Source organism: Corvus kubaryi, unplaced genomic scaffold (genome assembly GCF_017639235.1).
Source record: "Corvus kubaryi isolate FWS band 111438036 unplaced genomic scaffold, C.kubaryi_AGA036_p1.0 37397, whole genome shotgun sequence".
Lineage (NCBI taxonomy): Eukaryota > Metazoa > Chordata > Aves > Passeriformes > Corvidae > Corvus > Corvus kubaryi.
The window spans coordinates 9066736-9080355 of NW_024581136.1; the positions used below are offsets into that span (position 1 = coordinate 9066736).

Here is a 13620-nt window from a genome sequence, read left to right on the forward strand (position 1 = left end):
AGGCGGCGGCGCCGGCGCGGGGCGGGCCCGGCCGGGGCGGTGGCGGCGGCGGAACCGGGCGGGCGGCGCGGCCATGGAGGCGCCCTCGGTACCGGACGCCTCGGCGACGGGGCGGGGGCCCATCAAGGGCATCTTGAAGAAGAGCGGCAGCAAGGCATCGTCGGGGGCTCCCGTTGGGGCGCGGCGGACCAACCAGGCCTGCGACGAGGACGAGCACGGGTGAGGCCCCGGCGGTGGTGGGCGGTGGTGGTGGTCCCCGCGGGGCCTCCCTCCGGCCGTCCCGCTCCTCCGAGGGGCCCGCGGAGCGGGATCAGCCGGGCGGCGTCTCCAGCCGGGGCTGCTGCGGTGCCCCGTGCCCGGGGGGATGCTGCGGGGGCGGGGCGGGGGGTCCGTGCCGTGCCCCCCGTGCGGCGGCGGGCCCGGAGCTCGGCTGCGCTCGGCCATGGGGGTCAGGCAGTGGGAGCTCCTGCCGAGGCTGGAGCACCGCTGGGAGCAGAGGGATGCCGGCTGTGCACCTGGGCGGAGGCGGGGAGCGCTGCCCGCACGAGGCCGGCGGGAGCTGTTGCCGTGGCTCCTGCCGAGGAGTGGCTGTCACCTGCCAAGTGTGGCAGCTCACAAAGGGTTTTATAGATGCTACGGGGATAGCTCACAGTGTGGGAAATGCGCTTGATTTATTCTCAGCCTTCTCATAGGCAGCTCGTTTCTTGTAATCAGAAGCGTGTCCCTGGAGAGGGGACCGCTCCTGGGCTGAAACATCATCAAGATATATTCTCCGCTGGGCAGGATCCATCCGTAAAGATCCCACACTTGAGAATGTGCCCAGGCAGAAACAGGAGAATGTATGGTTTGTGATTTGAATGACGTGAAAATCTGGGTTTAATTGTAACATGCCGAGTTAGTCCAGATATGCAAGAGTGGTCTTTAGCTGGCCAGCGCCTGTCCTTGATGGGTAAGAATCCTACACTTTTCTTGATGCACCCAGCATGTGCTGCCTGCCGTTGCTCTGATTCTTCATCAAGGTATGATGAGCAAGGTCTGACCTGAACTGTGTGTTCACAAATTTGCTTTGGACAGTTTTCTTTTTTTGACACCTCACTCAATATTGCAAGGAGAGAAATAATGATAAAATAAAATGGTCATGCTGTTGGGGTTTTTTTTTGTTATTATGGTAATATTCCTTTCATTGTTGCCTAGTTAAGTCATGTATATAGTCTAAAGTCAGCAAGGTAAGAAAGAAGAGGTTTTGGGTTGCAGTGTTGCTTGTATTAGCTGCTCCTTTTTTGAGAGAAAACTTTCAACTGAATGAATGAGATTATGTTTTTGAAGCAGGTGACTGTAAGTAGCAATATGTTACACAAATGTGATTTTTTCTTTTCTTTTTCTTTAGTTTTAATACTGTGTAGCTTGATGTGTTTAGTACCACACCAGACATAATTTACAACTGGCTGTTGGTTGCCTGTGTTTCATTTTCTGCAGTTTCTTTTGTACCATCTTTAAAACTGAGTAGAAATTGGAGTATGAACTGATGAGTGTATGGTATATTGGTTATTGCATGCAGTAATTTCCTGGGAAGCAGTTAGTGGGCTAGAGTCCAGCTTCTATTTCCTGTTTACTAATGTCAGCCAATAAAGTCAGTTAGATTAATACTGAAATTGCCTTGCAAGTTAGAAGATATTGGCTAAACCTGGCAGGCTGCATTAGAAGATTTCCTGGAAAGATCAGTACAGGGTATTTAAAGCTGGTTTCTGTGCAGGTATTATTTTTGGTTGGCAGTGTATCAATATAACAGTGTTATTTTTGATTTCAGCAAAACAATTTTGTTTTTTGAAGAATGGGAAGTAGTACAGTTGTGATTTTCCTTTGAGATTAAAGACTAGTTAATAAATTAAGGTATCTGTTTTTGTAATTCTTCTTCTTTTTTCTAATATTGAAATTCAGGTCTGAATATCTTTAAAAATACCTGTAGATGAAAGAGCTTACTGTGTCAGCTGTCTTCTTTTAAAGCACCATGTTCAGTAGAGCTCTCATATACTTGCATCATTACTGACCCTGTGCTGCTGTTAGTGGTGGTAACATTGTTTGGAAAACTTCCTTAATGAAAATATGATGCAAGAGGGAAGCTTGAGAAATTTGGACGCCACTGGAACTGCATCCTAAGAGCTGAGATGGTGGTTTAATGGCAGATGCGTTCTTGGCATTCCTGGGGTACACTATTTTTTGCCTTCAGACCCCTGTAAGAGCCTGTGAGCGACTGGATGTGATATTTTACAAAGGAATTATGGAAGTGTGTGCGTGTGCACAAGCAGCTGTGGTGGAAGAGGTGAGTCTGCTATGCTAGGAGCAAGTGAGGTGTGAGAGGTGTTCCTTGGCTATTACTGTTGCTAAAATTTCTTGCCTGCCCACACAGGGGTGGTGTCTAATGAAGTTACTGTGTATTTTTAGAAATGTGAGAAAATACACATGATAATTTCTGAGATTTTTAAAATCTCATTTTCCTAAGGAAGATTATTAGATTTCCTGTTTCTGTGTTTGAAGGGGTGTCAGGATGCATTTCCCTGTGACGATCCTAAGGTATGTCATTAGTGCTGTGCTGTGCAGACATGCCTAAGCATGCAAAACAGGAGACAAGCGAGGGAGGTGTGAGTTTTCAGAGCACTTAGTCATTCTCCTGTGATGGCTTTTTCCAAGCAGGGGTAAAATAACATGTTTGTCTCTTTGCCACTAATGACTTTTTTTCCTCAGGTGGACTTTAAGTTATGCTTTCGGAGGTGCTCCACAGCCAACGCTTTTAGTGTTGGAATCTGAGTTTAAAAAAATGAATGTGAAAAACTAAGACACTAAAAACCTGTTCAGTCTTTTATTTATGACTCACTGACTTGCTTACTGTGGGCTGTCTCATTTCCAGCACAGTGCATGCCAAAGGGATTGTTCCAAGACCGGCAGTATTATTATTAGGTGGAGTTGTGAGCCTGGGCTATAAACCTTTATGTGCTCTGGGCAAGTGAACACAAAGCATGTGATGGGAATTTCTCCCATCTGTCGTATTTCCTCGTCAGCTGAGCTCTGTCTCTTTACAGGGGCCGTGTACCCTATCTATGTACCATTGTCAGAGTGCTCTGGCTGGTAAAATCCTCACTGTGCGACCGAGTGAGCATCTTGTGTTGATCATGGATGAACTTTAGGCTGTGTTTAACCGGGAATTTTTCGACTCCTAACCAGACAGCTTTGAATGAGTGGCGTTCCTAGACTGGAGTTCTTGCTTTGTCATCACGAAGCTCATGACTCCCCGCCCTGCCAGAGCCACGATTTGACTCACGTGTTGTCCGCTTATGCTGCAATCCTTGTGTTTGCACAAAATGATTAAATGGACCTGAAGCCTCGAACATGAGACCTTGGCACTGGCTACTGTATGCTGAGGGGATTAAGATCACTCAATTTGTATTAATTTCTGGAATGTAAGCCTGTGGCATGTAGGATTCAGCATCAACCCCCACTTTTTTTTTCTTTGTTTTTTTTCCCCCCACATTGTATTATGTAGTGATCCTGTAAACGTAGAATGTAGTTTGTGCTTGGAATTTTGCTTTATCAAGTTTGTTTTACAGATAATATTCTGCTCAAGAGCACTTGTGTTATTGAGATTGAGTGTCTTTCAGAACTGTTACTGGAGTGGTCTGTGTTTAAACAAAAGCAGTTAAGTGGAAGTCTTCCAGCCAACTGCCCCGCCCTCCCTGAAAAAACCCAAACAACAACCACCCCAAACCAGACAAAAACCCCCACAAAACCCACGAAGTCCTGTAATGTTTGCTTCCTTAACTAATATTTTGCAACAAGAATATATTAATTTGTAAAGTAATACTAAATTGTGGAATTACTGTATTATTCCAAAATTAAATTTATTGGCTTAATCTAAGGGAAAGACTACCTTATATGAAGGTTGCAATAACCTTTATAGAGAAAATCTGTAACATGGTGGTATGTGTTGATTAAACATTTTTTTGTGGCTTTTAGACCAGTGGAGACATGGCTCTTCCTCTGGCCACAAGACAGTTGCTTTCCTTGTGGCTTATATATTTTGTCAGTGAGCAATCAGTGTGGGTGAGCTTAAGTTTCTTCAAATTTACATAAAATGGTACATTTTCTGGTTGACTGAGAAAATTTTAAATAATGTAGCATCACTGGTGCCTGTCTGAATAAAATGTGAAACTACCTCAGCTTAATTATAGCAGTGAATCAGTTAGCTTATGATTCCAATTTAGGATGACAAAAGCAGTATTAATAGCCAGCTTGTTCTGTGCTACTTATTTCACTGCAGGAGGGGATTTGTTGGTTGCTATTGTTTATGTAACAGTTTTGCTAATAATCATTCCAGTTCCCTCAGCAGAGGTAAACTGAAAGGCATGGGGTTCTGTTGAAGTCTTGTGGGTTGTAGTAAGGGGAAGAATTCTCTTTTTACAAGCTGCTATAAAATCAAACCATTTACAAGATAGTCATTGAACAAGAACAGGAGTCTCTGAATTATATGAATAAGAATATGTTTATAGATCACTGAGTTTTATTTAGCTATTGTGACTTGTTAGGGAAATTAAGTTGCACTGATAATTTGTCATGACTTAAGTATGTATAGAACAGTATTTAGTAGTCATACTTTGAACATGTCTGTGTGTCATAAGAATATTTTTTGTGCTTAGTATGTAGTAGAGATCAGATGATGTTTTAAAAAATCCTTCTCTGGTAAAGCAGAACTAATTGTTTTAGGATATAAGAAAATTTAACTTTCTTCTCTTATTTCAGTAAAAAATCCCAGAAGTGGGATGAAATGAACATCATAGCTACGTACCACCCTGCAGGCAAAGATTATGGCTTGATGAAAATTGATGAGCCAAGTACTCCTTACCACAGGTATGCATGCTAAAGTGTTGTCCTGCATTCTGCCAGGTGGAATTGTGGATTTAGAGCAAGACTTACTTTGTGGGTGATGTAGTATTACTGGGTGTATGCAACATACTCAGATCTACAAAGCTTCTAAATAAGGAGAACAGTCTAAAAGGACAAAGTTTAGCAGGTTTGTTCTAGCAGACTTTGAATGGAATAAATAAGTCTGACTTGTATTGATTTTATTTTTTTCAGTACTAGAATATAATGCTGTTATATCCATATTTAAAGTAGATTTGGAAAGCTTTTAAAGCATTAAAGGAGTCTTTTAATTGAGTGTTGTAATTAATTGAATGTTGTAAGGTTTTGACTGTTTTCTTGAGCAAACTACAAACTTGAGCAAATTACTAAAAAAAGCTTTTTGTTTGCCCTCCCAGCATGATAGGAGAAGATGATGAGGATGCAGTGAGTGATTCAGAATATGAGCCCTTAAGAGCAGATGTGTTGAGTAAAAAGTAAGTGTTGTAATAAAAAAATTGTCTAAATGTTAAGGTAATCTGCTCTTTCCTGGGGTAGACTTTCTTTATGGAAAGTTGTTGTTGGTTTCTCTAGAAGCTGCATTTTTGGTATTGTCAAATTAAGTCGATTTCAGGGTTTGATAGTGCTACTGGTAATTTAAACCTCTTGCAGGTTGTTACTGCATATAAATATGGCAAAAATAATGAACAAAGCTATTTGTATGAGTGTTCTGAAATATGTATTTTAAATAGTGAAAAACTTGCTGTTTCAGCATTTTGTATTGCATGATTTATGTAGACTGGCAGCTGCAGCTGAAGGTAGAGGACCCAAGATTATAGCAAGGCAAGAAGAAAGCAGTGAGGAGGAGGAAGATGATGAAGAATTAACACCTGAAGAACAGGGTAGGCATAAGTTGTTTTCTTTCTTTTGTTTAGGCTCTTTTCCTACAAATAGTTTCAGATTTTCAGTAAGAAATATTTGGGAAGAAGAAGTACTATCAGAGAAATGTTGTGATTTTAAAATAGGGATAGATAGTGTTTGAACAAATATGCTGCTTGTTTCTAATCAGGAATGTTTGGTTTGGGATATACATATAAACAGGAATTTGCTGCTGTTGGCTGCCTCCCTGTATACAAGCTTAAGGTGTGGGAATTCCTGCTAAGACACCTCAAATAAGAAGTTCTGGTTTGGGGATGAAGGAGTAGTTCTTAATCTGAACATATTTCAGGTAGACTTAATTCAATGAGTATCATTGCAAATAAAATGCTGTTAATTGCTTGCAAATGTACAGATGATATTTCTGTTGTTCTCAAAGCAATTGGTAGATGGATGCAGTAGGAAGTCTACAGTTATTCCAAAGCAAATAGCATCTTTAACATAGATGTTGTTTCATGTTAACTCAGACTTGAATGTTTTGAGGGAACAGTCAAACGGTACTTCTAAGGTTTCAGGGCTGTATTATCTAGCTGGTGCTTCTCAAATTTCCTGGCCTCAACTTTGGGTGTGTGACCTTTCTATACTAAAGGAAGGAAAAAATGAAGTGTTGGGGCTGCCAGTAAGCAAAGTTTATTTTAATTATAATGCATTACTGGTGGAAATGCTAATGTTTAATATATGGAGCAGAGTTGGCTTCAGGCCGTGGGGAAAGTGGAAAATATTTTCTTCTACACATGTGGTAAATATATTTCTCATAACTGACCTTTGGTGGCTAGCCAGGAGTCAAGCCACACATCTGCAAAAGTTCATCTTCTATCCCAGCAGTATGTCTCAATTTGTCCTTGAGTTTAGTTAGAAACAAGGCTTGTGAAGCCTTGGAGTTTTGTGTACTTTTACCAGATGCTTCTCGTGGTTCAGACTTGCTCTTAGTTTCAAATAGGTCCTTTTAAAAGTGCTTCAGAGGTTCCAGTCCATCAATTACTATCCTTTTTGTAAGTCAGACTCATCTTAAAAGAGCACTCCACTGCTTGAAGACAATAATTTTAATTCAGTGAGTTCCTCCATGAAAAAGATATGAGTTGTTTTTTTTTTAAGGGAAGAAATAAGTACTTCCATTTATTTGTCCACAGAGAAAAAGAAACAGTTCGAAATGAAGAGAAAAATGCACTACAATGAAGGAAGAAACATCAAACTGGCAAGGCAGCTCATTGCAAAAGAACTACATGGTGAAGAAGAGGAAGACGATGAGGATGAAGAGATGCGTGATGCCGCAGAGGTAGAAACAATGAGTACAGAAGCTACCGAACATGGTGAGCTACTGATTAATTAAACAGCACCTGTAAGTACTGGTGGCCCTTTGAGCTGTTGGGAAATGAATATACTCAAGTGTGAGAATGACTAGAAGGAGTACAGTATGTATGTAACACTCAACGAACAATGTTGCACACTGTGTTGATAGGTAGATTTGTAGCATGGAAAAAAACCTATCAGTGTTGATAAATAGCATGTAGGCTTTTGTTTGTTGTGACATAACAGAAAAACAAACACCTCCTGCTTCTTACCATTTTCCCAACATAACTGACTTTGGCTAGTGAAGTTGCCAGCACCGTTTTTAAAGGAGGAGCAGTCTTGTACTGAACACTTTAGCAGCCACATGGGAGAGCCTGGCTTTTTGTTGTGGGTCATTTCCCATTCTGTTCAAATCCATCATGTAGCCAGCAATGGGAAATTACCATCAGTGTTTCCTCCCCGTTGAGAGGACTATATCTATCTTCCTGAGGAAGAACACTGTAATGTAAAACTGCTGTTAGGCCTTCAATATAGACTTGTCCTTGAGCAGAAATGTTCATTTCTATAGTATGGGATAAGACTCTCAACTTTGCTTTTAGTGCAGCTACTGGAAGTCTGGGATGTTTAGGTGGGAGCTGTTGCTGGAACCTGTTTCAGGGCTGTCCCTTCATAGGAAACTCCTAAAACTATAGAGGCTGACACCTTCTCCTTCATCTTTAAACTCCTCTCTGGGTGAAAAGTCTTAGACTTTTGTGGTGGTATTCTGGTGAATAATTACAGTTCACTCCCCACCTCTTTATGTAACAGCACTTCGAGTAAGTTTTTGGCATTAAAAAACCACACATCTGTTGTTCATGAGACTGGTGGCAGTGAAGTCTGTAAGCCTTGTTCATCTGTGATTGGCAAGGCTATGAGATATTAGCATGGTCTGCAGACTTGGGAAGATGCTGCATGGGTTTAACTTGGTTCACATCTGCTTTTCACAACCATGTGAACTAGGAACTCTTCTAAAATTCATTTAAATCCCACGCAATAAAACGGTGATTTGCAAAGTTGCGTGTTTAAGTTCTGTGGATTGCACCTTTGCGTCCTGTTATTTATTACAGGAGGACTTATTCCTTCACAATTATTCTGAAAGGGTCATTTGGTATGTGTCTGAGACCCATTACTGGACTGACTTTATCCAGTAACTTAACACAGGCCTTATAATGGCTATTTACTAGAACTTCACTCTCCAGGGGAAAGGAGGGCTCCAGTAGCCAACCGTATGACCCTTCTGCATGGCCTGAAGCTGCCATCTCTCTGCACTCTGCTGTAAAACAGAGGCAACTCCGCTCCCCAGCTGCATTCGCCAGTGGAAAGAAGGCAGACCTTTGCAGCATTTTTCCATCTCTATTGTTGAAGTCCATTCCACCTTCCTCATAACCAGCTTCAGAGCCACAACTGGTAATTATCAATTTTAGACTGCTCATGGCTAATAGATTCCATAAATGTAACTGTCTGCCAGTGTAGCAACCCGTTAACTAACTGGTTCACCTCCACACCATAGCATGTAGAAATACTTTCCTTTAACCTGATGTAGTTCTCAATTCTTCACTTTTCTATCATTCTGCTTAAACCTTCATGTTTTGCTATCTCCTAATCTCTATATCAGCTATCACAGCCTTTAATCCCTGTCCTTGATCAGTTCTTCTGAGGTTAAGTACTGGTCTCACTTTTGTAGCAGCTGGTGAATTGAATGTCCTCAGACGGATTATGTGACAGGGTTGGGCAAAGGATGATGGGATATGGACAAAACTCTTAATAAACCAGTCTTCTGCCACTGCCCACATTTTAAGAAATTCCTACACTGAGATGAGAAATGTTCAGCACATAGCTGTGTTAATGTCAAAGTTTTACTGAAATAACTTTTTTGAAATTATATTATTTATTGCTCTCTCATCTGTATTCTGAGGGTACAGAAGAATCTTCTTATTCATAAGTGTTAATTAGAGCTACAGAACATTTCTCAAATAGATGGCTTTAACACTTGTTGCTTGGGTTTTTTTGTCATTGTACTTTTTGGTCATGCTGTGCTTTTGGTTACATTAAGCACTTGAGCATTTAAAAATTAGGCTGTTTCCTTTGTGCAAGGTAATCAAATACTATTAATATTCATGTTCCTGAGAACAGTGTATGGAAAGATTATTCACCTGGATAGCTTTCAAAGAGCTCTTTGACTTGAAATTGTATTTTAAAGTGCTTTTGTCTAGAGCAGAAAAGGGAGGGTTTCCTTACTCTTGTACTGGGTGATGCAGGAGTTGATTTTTGCAATGGCTTGTTTTGCCTTCACTCTGTTAAACTGACTAACAGTCCTGATGCTTTTAACTGCAAAGAAAATCTCCTGGGTTTTCTGCATGTTGTATTGTAGCTGTATTTTTCTATATTCTTCCATGACTTGAGTTCTTGGGAAGTTGTGGAGATCATGAGGTGATGTGGCTGCCACTCAGCTATTACACCAGTCACTCTATGTGAGTGAGAGCTGCTATGCAATGTCTTTTTATTCCAATGGAATAACATGACTGCAGTACTGACAATTGTTGCAGGTAAAGATGTGACATAAGAGGCATTTCCTAGTGGTCTGTTGTGACTCTGGGGTTCTACTGTCTCCTGAGTTGTTTTTCAGGCAATTTGAGAATCTCTTCTCACTTGGAATTTTTTTATCCGTGAAGATCCCTTAAAGATTCTGTGCTTCTCTTATCTGATGTTCCTTTCTACCCTCTAATTCTGTCTGGTTTGTATTTGAGTAAAACTAACAGTACTCTTCTAATCTCTACACTCTGCTTTCAAAGAAGGGGCTAAAGACTCAGGGCAGGCTTAAGGAGGCTCCTGTCTGATACCACTAGGTCCACTAACACAAGTTGCACTTCTTGGTTACAGACTGAGATTTCCTGCTGATTGAAATGAAGATGGCCAGTCCAGTCAGTGATGGTGAGAACTCTTTGTATATTTTTGCTCCTGCCTTCATTGTGGCTACGAAGTGTTTTAAATGGATGGATCATTCCTTTCTTGCCTCAAGTAGCCATACCTTACCCATGCATATGGATTCCGGCAGCCAAGCTCTTTTGTAGAAAAGAAAGTAGAAGTTGTAACAGACTGCATATGGCAGGGGGGTTGGAGCTGGATGTTCTGTAAGGTGCCTTCCAGCTCAAACCATTCTGTAATTCTATATTTGCTTGCTTCAGCATTTCAGCTTCTCTGGCTACTTGCTATTTATGACTCCATGAATAACATAAATAGACTTTGCCAGCAGAAGTGACCTTTGTTTCTCTCCATAAAAACCTTCCCTTTAGAAATTCTCTTTTAAATCACTGAAGGAAATATTCCTGATGTAGGTAAATTTAAGCATGATGATTTCAGTTCAGACCTATCTTCTGCTACACGAAAGTATCAGCCAGAGGGTGTTGTCTGTAGCAGTTCAGTTGACAAGCAGTAAGACTTTTGTTCTCTCTTTCTGGTTCATTTAGCTGCATTGCTCTGCTAACCCTGCTCAGATGGCACCCAGCAGCTGAGCTGTCACTGACTGGGTGTGCCCTTTGGCCTTCGGTAGATACAGAATATGTTGTGTTTTCTTAACCAGGGCAACCATCACCCTAAAGATGAATTAAGTGAGAAGGCTGGGAGCACACAGCAGTCAGTTCTGCTGGTTAACTGTGCTGTTTGCTTGTTAAACTGCATGTTACCAAGTCTAACTCATGCCCAAGCCTAACTGGCCTTCTAAAAAGAATATCATCATTTTGATGAGGTATTCTTTGATCAGCACTAAAGACAAGTTTCCTCTGATTATTGCTGTGCTTTTGCTCAAAGCAATGAGTTAACAACTTCCTGAAAACACAACTGACTGTACTCCTTCGCATATAAAGTTGGGGGTTTTTATTTCAAGTGTCTCATATGGAACTGAAATTTCACCTGGGAAATACTATGTTTGCTGGTGTTTCAGGAACCTCATGTGTTAGTTCTAAATGCCTGAGTTAAATCCTCCCAGTTCCAGGGGTGGTGAGCACTCAGTGCTTGGCGTGCTGAACAGTGGTGTTGGCCATCTGTTTAGAGCATGAAGATGAAATAACTATTTTAGAAGTTTCTGCACTCTCCAACTAGAAGCTTATACATTGCTAAGATGGGTTGGCAAACATTGTCTTTGGAGAAGCAAAGATGATTTCAGGAGGATATTTGTGTGTGTTGTGAAAATATTCAATGGGTGTGAAGAATTATCTATTTTTTGTAATCTTTCTTACGCAGCACATGTTACTCGTGACCAGCTGGAAAGTAGAGCACACAGCATAGAAGAAATCTGTCCAGAACTGTAACTGCTTGTCAAAGACACAAATATAAACATCGCTTCATGATTTTTGCAATTAAGGCTCTTAAGAAGCATATCAGTTGCAATGTTGTATTGCCAAGAATGTTAATTTTAGACTTGTCCATTAGGCAGAAAAAGCTGTCTAATTGATTTATTCTTGTGCCTAGTATTTCATGGAGAATACTGCTTCATAATCTGTTCAACCAGAATGGCATTCCCTGTATGTATAGCGCTGATTATCTTGCGTGATGTACTGTTACTCTTGCTTTGAAACACTGTCTTTTGGTTTTTCACTATTTATTTGAGAGTGTTCTAGATGTGGTGTCTCATATGGAAAGTTTTGGGATTCAAGAGCCAGATGGTACAGCATATATCAGATTGACATGCAAGCTATTTATCAGATATGTTAAGCAGTTTAAAAAGGGATTATTCAAGTCCTACAACTTTTTTTTGTAAAGTGTTGACCTGTTAATCTAGATTTCAGTACGTTTTTACCTGCACTTTCCCAGTCTTTAGAACAAGAGCTGTGTTATTTCTTAAGAGCAGTGTTTGGAATTGGTTGTTAGTTTCTGACTAAAGCAGTACTAACATTTGGTGGAGGGAATGTTTTTACACTGGAAACGGCTAACTTGAACTTTGCATTTAACTGTCATAACCTCTTCCATCGGGACTGGTTGTTTTGTGGAGCTCACCCTGGTTTATTGTGAGAACATGCAAGTTTCCTCCAGCTTTTCTCTTAAAAATCACATTCACTGTTACTCTTCTGGCTCTTGTTTCAAATGTTTGGTTCTTTCCAGTTGCATGAACAGTGTTTGTGCTGTTAGCACCTGAGGAAAAACACCCAGCCACGAGGAAATACACATCAGGACTGTGAAGATGTGCTGAGCTTAGGATCTGGCTGTTCTTTATTAAAGATAACTGCTGTTGATCTACTCGTTCGGGGTTGGCAACTTCCATACTGAAAACCACTGGTCTAAATCTTCCTGTGTCCATTGCAACTCACAGCAACTGCTTTTGTAAAATGAAGGCTTTTTGGAAGCTAGAAGGGAAACTGCCTAATTCAAATACTTGTTTACAGTGTGGTTATATAGCCGTAAAGAGGGATTTTTCACCTCCAAATTGCTGTAAAAACTTCTCAGTGGGTGGAATTTGACTGGTGAATGTTCCAGTATTCAGAGTAGTTCCTGGGTTTTATTATACAAATGAAGAATACACTTAAGCTTTAGCTTGGTTATGAAATACAGTGTATATCTTAATTTTGATCTGAATTTGATATGTTGCAAAAATCCATATAATTATATGGATCTATTTTAAAATGTCTTTTTCTCCACTGTATATGTGAAGTTTGAATAAAGGAATGAAAGTTATTTTACAGTTATATGCATTCTCAAGTGTGAGCTTTCCTGGAGTCCCAGAAAAATTGAGAGTGAATAAGGCGATAGGATGCTGTCCTTTGAAAGATTTTTACAGGAGTGATTCATTAGACTGAATGCATTGCCAAAGCTACCTGTGAGTTGTGCTAACTGGGTTTTGTAGTGCGCCATTCCCAACTATCTCCTCTCCTTAGTAGGTAACAGGGTAGCCAATTGTGGGTTAGTTAATCTTCTAAGGTCCTGAATCAAGATTAATAGCATCTTTTCACAAGAGCTGAACTCTTGATTCTGGCCAGTGTGGTGATGCTAATTTTTCAACAATGAAGAATGCTATTTCTTCTTCTATCAGAAGTGGTCACTTCTATAGAGTAAACAAGGGCAAAGAGTAAGCATTTAGATACTTCTGACTCCTCAAGTCATTTACTGAAGCTTTCAATTTGGCTCCCAAGAATAGGATTTCAAAACTTTAGGTTTGTACCCTTTATATACCAGCTTGCAGTGTTCAGAGTGTTGGCCTGTGTGCACTGATCTGTATTTCAGAGTAAGCAGCTGCTGGCCTGGCCTGCCGCAGCTGGGCACTGAAGTCCTGCCAAGAGCACAGCAGCGCTCAGCACAGCCGTGTCACTTTCAGACTGAGCATGGATGTGTGACCAATGTGTGCAGGTAGCACCGATGTGTTCTGTGAGGCTGTGGAACTTATCACTTGTACTTTGTGCTAAGTACACATGGGTACTTCATAGCTGCAGTTAAGGTAGAATCCAGCAGCAGCAGCTCTTACCTGAGCTAATGTCC

General features: G+C 40.9%; 1 protein-coding gene across 2 annotated transcripts; it reads left to right on the top strand.

Annotated features, from left to right (window-relative positions):
* Window positions 1–18: 18 nt before the first annotated feature.
* PPP1R2 (protein phosphatase 1 regulatory inhibitor subunit 2) lies at window positions 19–12833 on the top strand. Of its 2 annotated transcripts, XR_006018341.1 has the most exons (8): window positions 26–219; window positions 4792–4899; window positions 5310–5387; window positions 5689–5792; window positions 6957–7136; window positions 8355–8562; window positions 10036–10086; window positions 11395–12833. XR_006018341.1 is itself a non-coding variant. In XM_042041914.1 (7 exons), the coding sequence occupies exons 1-6, from the start codon at window positions 74–76 to the stop codon at window positions 10038–10040; spliced, it is 621 nt and encodes a 206-aa protein (XP_041897848.1). In that variant the 5' UTR covers window positions 19–73; the 3' UTR covers window positions 10041–10086; window positions 11395–12833. The 2 variants fall into 2 exon arrangements, 1 of the variants encoding a protein (XP_041897848.1); XM_042041914.1 differs by lacking the exon at window positions 8355–8562 and having other exon boundaries at window positions 19–219.
* Window positions 12834–13620: the final 787 nt, after the last annotated feature.